Raw genomic sequence first — 11,799 nt, 5'->3', positions numbered from 1 at the left:
TAACCAGTCTTATGTAGCCACAATGTGTGGCTTAGGGGCCGTCTATGCGGCCACTAGCTCTGCCATCAGGGGCTGGCTCATATCGGTGAAGGTCATTGTACCCACACGCTGCCCTTCGATTCTAAAAGTCTTATAACAAAATAACAAAAGTTATTTACCCTATTTATTTTTATTAAATTATATACATATATTTTTTTTTTATATTTTTATTAAATAAATAATAAAAATGAATGTAATAAAATATATGTATTTTTATTACATGTATTTATTAAAAATAAACATAATATAAAAATATTTTATTATAATAATAAATATAATATATTTATATTAAAAATAAATTAATAGAATATATTATTTTATTATTAAATATATAATACATATATATTATATTTTTATTATAATAAAAATAAATATATTACAACTTCATATATAATTTTATTATATTTTATATTTTTAGTATATAAAAATGTAATAAAGTTTTTTTATTACATATATTTATTAAAAATAATCTATTCTATAATATAATTTTATTAAACATTAAAAATTAAATTAATAGAATATATTTTATTTTTTTATTAAAGATGTAATAAAATATTTATTTTTATTTATTTTTTTATGAAATAAAATACATAATTTTTGTATTAATACAAATATAATATTTTTATTACATTAATAATAAATTCATAATTTATTACATTTTTTTTTTATTAAATACATATACATATTTTATTGCATTTATTTTTACTTTTATGAAAAATATTTATTTTTAGCTGCTGTGAAAAATCCTAAAAATAAATACATAAAAATAAAGCAGCATTCGCATATGATTGTATAAAACATGACCTATTAAAGTAGAGGCAAAAGCCGCAGCGTTAAAAATATGATAATATGAAAGTAACCTAACCTGCATAAAAAATGCAGAGAAACTGCAAAATATATAATATAAATTAAATACATTTTTTTTTCTCAGTAAATATATTTGTAAAGGTGCAATTAACATTAATTTATCACCAGATGTTAGCAACAACCCATCCAATCCACACAGGCAAAGAAATCAAACCATACAGTCATGGCCAAAAGTTTTGAGAATGCTACAAATATTAATTTTTACAAAGTCTACTGCTGAAGTTTTTCTAATGGCAATTTGCATATACTCCAGAATGTCATAAAGAGGGATCAGCTTAACAGCAATTACTTGCAAAGTCAATATTGAGAAAATGAACTTTAACCCCCAAAACACATTTCAACATCATTGCATTCCTGCCTTAAAAGGAGCAGCTAACATTGTTTTAGTGATTGTTCCATTAACACAGGTGTGGGTGTTGATGAGGACAGGGCTGGCGATCAATCAGTCATGATTAAGTAAGAATGACACCACTGGACACTTTAAAAGGAGGCTGGTGCTTGGTATCATTGTTTCTCTTCAGTTAACCATGGTTATCTCTAAAGAAACACGTGCAGCCATCATTGCTCTGCACAAAAATGGCCTAATGGGGAAGAGTATCGCAGCTACAAAGATTGCACCTCAGTCAACAATCTATCGCATCATCAAGAACTTCAAGGGGAGAGCTTCCATTATTGCCAAAAAGGCTCCAGGGCGCCCAAGAAGGACCAGCAAATGCCAGGACCGTATCTTAAAACTGTTTCAGCTGCGGGATGGGACTACCAGCAGTGCCGAGCTAGCGCAGCAATGGCAGCAGGCTGGTGTGAGTGCTTCTGCACGCACTGTGAGGCGGAGGCTGCTTGAGCAAGGCCTGTTTCAAGGAGGGCAGCAAAGAAGCCACTTCTCTCCAGAAAAAACATCAGGGACCGACTGATATTCTGCAGAAGGTACAGGGAGTGGACTGCTGAGGACTGGGGTAAAGTCATTTTCTCAGATGAATCCCCTTTTCGATTCTTTGGGACATCTGGAAAACAGCTTATTAGGAGAAGAAGAGGTGAGCGCTACCACCAGTCTTGTCTCATGCCAACTGTTAAGCATCCGGAAACCATTCATGTGTGGGGTTGCTCCTCAGCCAAGGGAATCGCACCACTCACAGTCTTGCCTAAAAACACAGCCATGGATAAAGAATGGTACCAGAATGTCCTCCAAGAGCAACTTCTCCCAACTGTCCAAGAGCAGTTTGGCGCCCAACAATGCCTTTTCCAGCATGATGGAGCACCTTGCCATAAAGCAAAGGTGATCACTAAATGGCTCATGGAACAAAACAGAGATTTTGGGTCCATGGCCTGGAAACTCCCCAGATCTTAATCCCATTGAGAACTTGTGGGCAATCATCAAGAGACGGGTGGACAAACAAAAACCAACAAATTCTGGCAAAATGCAAGCATTGCTTATGCAAGAATGGACAGCTATCAGTCAGGATTTGGTCCAGAAGTTGATTGAGAGCATGCCCGGGAGAATTGCAGAGGTCCTGAAGAAGAAGGGTCAACACTGCAAATATTCACTTGCTGCATTAACTCATTCTAACTGTCAATAGAACCTTCTGGTCTCATAATATGATTGCAATTATATTTCTGTATGTGATGTAAACATCAGAAAAACACAATTAAAAACCAGAGGGCAACAGATCATGTGAAAATATCATTTTGGTGTCATTCTCAAAACTTTTGGCCATGACTGTATGTCTAGAAATTATGAGTAATTGAGAAATGACACCTCTTTAGTTTTCTTTTAATCAATTGTACCTGGTGATTACAGGACTTTCTTTAGTTCTCCACAGGTGAGTCTTGGCTCTTGGACAACTCTTTTGATTATTTTCACTCCTCTGTCTCAGATGTTGTGGGCAGCACCTTGTTGTGCAGCTTGTTAAAATTATGTTGTTTCTACTTCCAAATTATGGCCCCAGCAGCGCTCACTAAAGCATTCAGTAGTTCTAAAAATTCTTCTGTAACCAATGCCATCCGTGTTTTGCAACACTAAGGTTACAAAGGTTTTGTGACAGCTCACTGGTTTCACTCATCATGAGATGTTTCTTGTGTGGCACCTTGGTAATGAGACATCTTTTTATAGCCCATCAGATGAACCAACTGATATTATTTTTCACTAAGTGGCAGGATTCCTATTCAATAACTGATGGATTTCAGCTGGTGACCATGACTTTTTTCATGGCGTTTTGCACCTCTTTCTTCATGCCTTCAAAACGACACACACACACACACACACACACGTCATTTCTTATTACATATCCGTAAATGTACGGACCTCTATAGTTTAATTTCTCTGCCTGTGAGGATTGGATATTACTGACATCTGGGTCTAGAAGTATTTGGACCGTGACAAGTTTTGGCATTTTAACAGTCTATATAACTGTATCTTAAATATCTTTTGACACTCAATCTGGGCTTAAAGTTCAGACTCTCAGCTTTAATTTGAGGGTATTCACACATCCTAATTGGAGGAATAGCGGCTATTCAATTATCAACTAAGCAGCTAAAAGGTTTGGAGCTGATTCCAGGTGTGGCCTTTGAAGCTGGAGCAGCGTGTGTGTGTGTGTGTGTGTGTGTGTGTGTGTGTGTGTGTGTGTGTGTGTTTTGTCCATGGCATCACTCCTCCGATGTTTTATTTTATGGCCAGAAGTCAAAAATTTTGTTACAAGTGCTCAATACATCTGGGATCCAGGACGAGGCTCTCATAGACTTTTATGGAGAATGCCGGGAGGACTCAATTCAACACAATGGCCTCAGTAATGAACGCTGCCGACCTTTGTCCCAGCTGTCATGGTCTGTGTACTGAGTGCCATAGAGGACGCAGCACCCTACACTTTAGGCGGGTGCCTAGAACACTGCCAGAAGCTGGTGTCTGTGCAGCAGGTTAGAACAGCCGGAAGGGCTAACAATGCTGATCACGAAGGGGTGAATAATTTTGAGACGGCAGTGGTCAGTAATTGTGGCATCTTACTTCTGTCTATTGTTTTTGCAGGGTTTCACCTTAGCGGATCGGTCACAGAACCGGGAGAGCCAGAAAAGACCTGCCAGGTGTCTATCAGTTTTGACCGATGCAAGATCACGTCCGTCAGCTGCAGCTGCGAAAACAAAGACATTTTTTACTGCGCCCACGTGGTGGCGCTGTCCCTCCATCGCATCAGGCGGGCACGGACGGTGGAGCTGCGGCTTCCCATCTCGGAGACGCTTTCCCAAATGAACAGGGACCAGCTGCAGAAATTTGTACAATACCTGATCAGTCAGCATCATACGGACGTGCTGCCGACGGCTCAGAGACTGGCCGACGAAATCCTGCAGCTGGGATCCGAGATCAACAGAGTGCATGGTAAGCATAAAGCCAACGGCACCATCAGACCCCGGAATGTAATGTTCGTGGCTCAGGATGGAGGATGTCAAAGAAACGTGATACTTTTAGGCCAGGCTTTGGTCACACTCCTCCCTTTTTAGACCCAGTATTCATTTTGGAATGCCCGGTCTCTCCACTCGGTGTCGCCTCTCCGCTCGGGCTCGGTGTCGCCTCTCCGCTCGGGCTCGGTGTCGCCTCTCCGCTCGGGCTCGGTGTCGCCTCTCCGCTCGGGCTCGGTGTCGCCTCTCCGCTCGGGCTCGGTGTCGCCTCTCCGCTCGGGCTCGGTGTCGCCTCTCCGCTCGGGCTCGGTGTCGCCTCTCCGCTCGGGCTCGGTGTCGCCTCTCCGCTCGGGCTCGGTGTCGCCTCTCCGCTCGGGCTCGGTGTCGCCTCTCCGCTCGGGCTCGGTGTCGCCTCTCCGCTCGGGCTCGGTGTCGCCTCTCCGCTCGGGCTCGGTGTCGCCTCTCCGCTCGGGCTCGGTGTCGCCTCTCCGCTCGGGCTCGGTGTCGCCTCTCCGCTCGGGCTCGGTGTCGCCTCTCCGCTATTACTTGCAGCGCCGACGCCAACAATGTAGCTCGGCGGCTCTGCCCAAATTGATGACACAAGCCGCTAAGCTCAAGGATTAGCTGTAACAGCACTGTTGATGTGATGTCAGCACTGCAGACAGTGACAGACGTGAAGAGCAGCGACTAAGATCCAGTGCTGGACCTGGGGAGGGTGAGGAAAGGGTAGTTTGTGGGTTTATTTATTTATTTATATTTTATTTTATTTATTTTATTTTTTTTTTAATTAAAACAAACTAGCCGGGGGCAGGGATTTTCAGAAACTGAAAAAAATCCTTTAAACACCTGCTAGTGCATTTTTACTCTTGCGTTGTCTTTCTGCTCAGACTATTGAGACTACAACTCCCAGCATGCCCTTACTGTAACAATGACTTCATTGATGTGCATCATGGTCCCTCTTGCTTTTAGGAGCCCCGGACCCCACAGCCGGTGCAGGGCGTGAAGACGACAACTGTTGGCATTTGGATGAGGAGCAGATTCAGGAGCAAGTGAAGCAGCTCTTGTTGAATGGTGGATACTACGGAGCCAGCAAGCAGCTGCAGTCTATGTTCGGCAAGGTGATTACCGCTTACCGGCTTTGATATATCCTGTCCTGCCATGCGCGGCGTCATCACTATATCCTCCACTATTGGCATCCGGTCTCTCTAGGTGCGGGAGATGCTGAGGATGCGAGACTCCAATGGTGCCCGAATGCTTATCCTGATTACGGAGCAGTTCTTGGAGGACCCCCGGCTGGCTCTATGGCGGCAGCAGGGAGCCGGAATGACTGATAAATGTCGTCAGCTTTGGGATGAGTTGGGTAAGGGTTGTTCTTCAGCAGATGGTGGATAATCAGATCCCATCGTGGATTCTCGGTGTAACCTTCTTGGCGTCTTTTCCCGGACAGGAGCACTTTGGGTGTGTGTGATGCTCAGTCCGCACTGCCGAACAGAAGAAAGGGAGTCGTGGCTGGAACTGCTCCGGAGGTGGAACGCCATGGACAGCTGTCCTCTAGAAGAAGGAAACTACTCTTTGGATGGTCCAGGGGCACAGACGATGCCTCTGAGCTCTGCTGGAAGCCACGGTACGATCGTGAGGTTGGCATAGGTTACGTATTTCTGCAATGTTTGGTTGGCACAGTTTGCAAATTTGTATGTGCCATGTCACTTATTACATTATATATGTCCACACTTCACCTTTGGTGTGATACCATTTTCCAAATTTTTTAATCTAGATGTTGCCTTTTATTTCCAGTAGTAATTGCTCCTCGTCAGACAGTATTCGCGAGGGCCCTTAAGGCGGGGGAGCTGCGCTGGAACGACCCCCACTTACAACGGATCCTAAACGGAGATACCTGCACTCCGGGGACGAGTGTGAAGTGCAGCTCTGACAAGTTGTCCTATGACCCTCAAGGCCGACCTCTGTGGCTAGGAGACCATTTTCCGGTAGCTTGTGCCCGCGTTGATGCCCTAAGATCACACGGTTACCCGCTCCAAGCTTTGAGACTGGCTGTTTCAGTAGTAAACACCATGAGGCTGCAACGCCAGCACCAGATGGAAGGACTGAAGCAGCAGAGAAAAGGTGAGGCAAGGTGTTGGTCACATGGTGAACGAGAAGTAGGCCTGGTGGGTGGTGGAGACCATCATTCTCTCATGTTAACACCTATTTTCTTAACAGAACTTCAGATAAAAGGAAGTACTACTCTCACTAATCTCGAAGGGTGGATCGGGCACCCGCTTGATCCCATCGGGTGTCTTTCCAGGACATTCTTGGAGGCCAGTCTACCAGAGGATGAAGGACCAGCTCCTTACCCAGGTACATTTCTATACATTGGATTGGGTAATGACTGTCAGAGAGGACTTCTGTCTTAGGACCTTCTCATTTTCTTACTTCTCAGAGCTCGGTGGGGAGCAGAGGAAAGTAATGTACCAACATGTCCCTGTACCTGGAGGCTCCCCCTCAGGAGAGTCTCTTTTGTGTCTGGCACTGGAAGTGGCTCTCATGGGCCTGGGACAGCAACGAGCAATGCCTGAAGGCCTCTATGCTCAAGACAAGCTGGTCAGAAGTGAAGAGCAGATTATTGGCCTTCTGGGAACGTTGGACATGGGGGATCGGCTGGTGCAGGTGCTGAGGAAGCAGGCCGTGTTACTCCTAGAAGGTATGGTGGCATAAATGTATAACGTGGAATGTTTATGGGAGCCCTCATTGGGTCTGATTACTGATTCACCATTTATTCCTCCTAGGTGGTCCGTTCAGTGGATTCGGAGAAGTGATCTACCGGGAGAGCGTTCCTATGCATATGTTTGCACGCTTCCTCTTCACGGCTTTGCTCCCACATGATTCGGACCTTGCGTACAGAGTTGCCCTCAGAGCCATGCGGTAAGTGCAGCCAGCGACTAATGCCATTATACACATTTATCATGGATTTTACCATCTAAATCTGCTGGTTCTTCTTCTTTATTTCCAGGCTTCCAATTCTTGAATCTGTTGTGCCTCCACACGGATCGGACATCATGCCTCTGGATTCTATGCTGACCAGTCGCTTTCCTCGTTGGTTTACTCTTGGGCATTTGGAAACAAGACAGTGTGAATTGGCGTCCGCCATGTTGACAACGGCTAAAGGTTTGCATCATGGATGGCTATTTCTGGTGGATGGACTGTAGGGTTTGTTCCTACCCTTGGTATAGTTCTTCTGATGATGTAAATATGGCTGCAGTGCACCCAGTGGTGACGAGAGATCGGGGGACTTCAGAAGAAAAGCTGTAGTTTGGCAGTTCTGTTGGTTCATCAGCACCATATTGAAGGGCCTCAGTTTCTGCCCTGTTCTTTAAGATCTTGGAGCAGGACATGTCCGACTGCAGTGGGGACCTCATAGCCTGTTGGCTGTCGGATTACGTAGTGCAGGATTAGCTGTGGAAGTTTTCCACTTTACGTGATGGTCAGCTGATGCCCACCAGATTAGATGGTTTTATTTTTCTTCTTCCATCACAGGAGACCCCAAGTGGCTGCACACAGTTCTGGCTTCCATTCAACAACATATCCATTCTCCAGCTCTGCTCTTCAAGCTGGCTCAGGACGCCTGCAAGACCGCAACTCCCCCAAACTCTCCCCCTGACACCACGCTGCTAAACATTTCTTTGGAGCTAGGACTGCAGGTAAGATCCTCATTTTACAGTTTTCTAGCGTGTACTCTATATAGACAATGATGTCTTCGGAGAAGACACTGTTCACATTTTACATCCTAGTTGTTGGATGAGTTGAGGTCTGAGCTCTGTGCGGCCGGTCATGTTCTTCTGCACCAAAGGACTCTTGGTGATGTATGGCTCTGCATTGTGCTTTGTGATGTACGACTGCTTGGCCGTGAAGCTCCCGTCGGGCGCAGAGTTTCTGCTGATGTTACCAGAGGAGGTCTGAACAGTTATGTAGTCAGCAGAACGGTGGTGACTTTTCAGCTCTCTGCTCTTTATCACTTGGACCCCCACTCTGTAAAGTTACAGGGTCTCCACTTTGTGGCTGAGTTGCTGCGGGTCCTTCCTTTAATATCACTCACAGGTGAAGGTGGGATAGTTATTTGTGTCCAATGACCAGACTTGGGTTGTTGTCAGTAAGCTCTTCATCATTTTATGCTGTCATATGAGTAAAAGCATGGCGAGGCGCCGGATATTATGGGGGTAGACTAAAATCATGGCAAGGGGCCGGATATTATATCCTGGGGGTAGACTAAAAGCATGGCGAGGGGCTGCGTATTATTGGGGTAGACTAAAAGCATGGCGAGGGGCTGGGTATTATTGGGGTAGACTAAAAGCATGGTGGGGGGCTGGATATTATTGGGGTAGACTAAAAGCATGGTGAGGGGCTGGATATTATTGGGGTAGACTAAAAGCATGGTGAGGGGCTGGATATTATTGGGGTAGACTAAAAGCATGGCTAGGGGCCGGATATTATACCCTGGGGTAGGTTATGTGAAATCGCTGAATTGCAGGAATTCAATGCTTAACCCCTTACATGTATGGCGCTCGCTCGCACTTGTTAGTGCCGATCTCAAGAGTGACAGCATAAACTAACAGTGCAGTGGCATGGGGGGGGCGTATCATTCTGTATGCCCATTGGCGTGATTGCAGTACATGTACAGATACAGAAGGCTATTAAGTGTATGGAGGTGTCAGATGATACAGGGGACCAGATTTAGAAGAATTTATTTTTTTTTTTTGTGGCAACTGGAAAAGTTAAAGAGAGGGAATAGATCAGTTTAAAGAAATGCGTTTTTTGGGCATGCTTAAAACGGGGGGTATTGGAAATTAAGTGCGTTCCAGAGTATTGGTGCAGCTCATGAGAAGCTTTGGAGACTGGAATGGCAGGTTCAGATTGAGGATGTTAAGTCTTGCGTCATTAGTGGAATGGAGGGCATGGGTAGGGTGATAGCCAGAGATGTAGGGCAGTGCAGAACGGTGGAGAGCTTTGTGGGTGACGGTGATAAGTTTAGACGTGGACTCTGTAGCAGATTGGCAATGACTGGCACAGGTTAGAAGCATCGGTGTAGATGTTGGAGAGGAATATTATCCTGGCTGCTGCATTCAGGATGGATTGGAAAGTATTTATCATTTATTTAGTTATGGACTGGAAAATTCTGCATATTGGGGAATTTGGGTAAATAATGTTGAAGGGCAGGAGCATATTCTTCTTCCAAGTCTATGAACTCCTCAGACTGTGCTGGTGCCTCCTAGTGTATGGAGAAGAGACGGATGGTAGTGATGATTTACTTATTTGTGCCCACCTCCGCCCCCTTTCTTAATGCAGGTGATGAGAATGACCCTGACCACACTGACATGGAGACGTAGGGAGATGGTTCGCTGGTTGGTCTCGTGTGCCACAGAGATTGGTAAGCTTCCATTGTGACTGAGCTTTAACTTTTTAGTCTTTCTTTATCCCAAGCTGCTAAATATAAAACTATTGTACTCTCCTTCAGGCCCACAAGCCATCATCAGCGTCATGCATAACTGGTACACCCTCTTCACCCCAGTTGAAGCAACCAGCATCGTTGCGGTGTCTTGCACATCTCCTGCCACCCTCATGCGTTTCAGCCAAGACCCTAGACAACGAGAAGAGCTTTGTTCCTGTGCGCGGGCCCTGGCTTTACAATGTGCTTTGAAGGACCCACAAAGCTGTTCCCTCCCTACCCTAACTCTATGTGAGAAGGACCACACTTCTTTTGAAGCTGCTTACCAGATTGTCTTGGATAGTGCCACCTCAAGCCCTGGTACACATTCCCACCTTTTTACAGTTGCCCGTTTCATGGAGCACCGTGGCCTTCCACTGAGGGCCTTCACCTTGGCCACATTAGCCCTATCGAACCTGACCATAGGGTTCAGCCAAGACTCTCACCCAGCGGTCAGTGACGTCCTGTGGACTTGCTCTCTGGCCCACTCGTTGGGCAAAGTTGAGATGAGCACCGTGGTACCCCTAGTTATTAAAAGTGTACAGTGTGCCCCTGTGTTATCTGATATCATACGTCGCTGTAGCCTTCCACCCCCTGGCTTGCCACATACCCTCTCTGCTGCTAATAACCCGAGAGGTAGGGGAACAGTACCAAGGGCTGAAAAGTCCCCGCTCATCCAACTTCTGGAAGCCGCAGTTGGCGCTTACGTCAGCACCACTCATTCCCGCCTCACTCACATCAGCCCTCGACATTATGGCGAGTTCATAGAATTTCTTGCAAAAGGTCGAGACACCTTCCTACTGGCGCCGGATGGCCATCGCCAATTTGCCCAGTTTTTGGAGAACCTGAAACAAACTTACAAAGGGAAAAAAAAACTGATGCTGCTGGTGCGAGAACGTTTCGGCTGAACATAGAAACTATTGGGAACAAACCTCTAAAAACCCCTTGCTGCGCGGAGCAGCAGATATACCGTACTGCTGGCAGATGAGCGCGGTAGTGAAGGATACACTTTACACTTATTTTATATATATTTTTTTTTTTTTTTCTTTTGAAGAATTGCAACGGATCTCCGGTGGAAATGTGCATTTTGGTTTTTTTGTGTTTTTAATAACTTATATTTATTTATATATTTTGTGAAATCCCCTTCCCAAGGTCGGCACCACAGCCCGTCGTCACATGGGGGGTGCGTTTCGCACTATAATTACGGACTGAAATGCCTCCTGGAATGGACTGCAAGATATAAAAAAGAAGAAAGTTTTGCAAATCTTTAATTCTAGACGAGGATTTCTTTGGAAAGAGCAGTGCTTTATATTTATTTCTGAAGGATCTTCTGTATTAACTTATATATAATTTTTTTTTTGATAATTTTTAAAGTTTAAAAATCTAAAAAAAAAGTCTTAACCCTTTCCGTAGGGGATGGACGTGAAGCAACCTTACCCCCACCCTTTATTGTAGCAAAGCTGTGTAACAGGCCTGAGAGCCAGTATTATTCCAGCCTGCGTTTATGACGGCCATCTTGAACGTATGGGATAATCTTATTTTTATTTTTTTTGACTAGTAAGAGGGACCAAATTTTGCATTTTAACTGGGAATAAATCATTTATGGCGAGTGCAGACGGCTTCTTGGACCATTCTCTATAGCAAAATGTGTATTTGGAGTAACGAGTTGCAAAATGGCTGCCTTTTTCGCCTCTCTGACGAAAACTGTTTCCAAAATGGCTGCCACTAACTTGTATAGGCTTTTATGGTACACTGTATTTTCTGTCACCATTCCGTTCGTGTGCCCACCCACTCCGTTTCTCACAGGGTCTAAATAAAAAATGTATCTTTTATTTAGACCCTATGAGACAAACTGGGTGGTGGGCACACAAACGGAATTTTAACAGAAAATACAGCGTACCACAAGCCTATACAAGTTTAGTGGCAGCCATTTTGGAAACTGTTTTCATCACAGAGGCACATCTGTGGATCCCTGGTGACCAAAAACACATGCTTGATGGTGTTTTTACCATGGCCATCTTGCTCTTTTTTTT

At 44.8% G+C, this 11,799-nt stretch overlaps 1 protein-coding gene across 1 annotated transcript; it reads left to right on the top strand.

Moving 5' to 3' along the window:
• Positions 1 to 3,720: 3,720 nt before the first annotated feature.
• ZSWIM4 (zinc finger SWIM-type containing 4) lies at positions 3,721 to 11,537 on the top strand. Its single transcript, XM_075343899.1, has 12 exons — positions 3,721 to 4,270; positions 5,260 to 5,408; positions 5,500 to 5,650; positions 5,738 to 5,914; positions 6,085 to 6,411; positions 6,508 to 6,645; positions 6,728 to 6,988; positions 7,074 to 7,209; positions 7,298 to 7,452; positions 7,822 to 7,985; positions 9,628 to 9,709; positions 9,797 to 11,537. Exons 1-12 carry the CDS (start codon positions 3,721 to 3,723, stop codon positions 10,672 to 10,674), a joined length of 3,168 nt encoding a protein of 1,055 aa, XP_075200014.1. The 3' UTR covers positions 10,675 to 11,537.
• Positions 11,538 to 11,799: the final 262 nt, after the last annotated feature.

Source organism: Anomaloglossus baeobatrachus, chromosome 4, assembly GCF_048569485.1.
Source record: "Anomaloglossus baeobatrachus isolate aAnoBae1 chromosome 4, aAnoBae1.hap1, whole genome shotgun sequence".
NCBI classification, from domain to species: domain Eukaryota; kingdom Metazoa; phylum Chordata; class Amphibia; order Anura; family Aromobatidae; genus Anomaloglossus; species Anomaloglossus baeobatrachus.
This window is presented reverse-complemented; position numbering and strand designations above follow the sequence as displayed.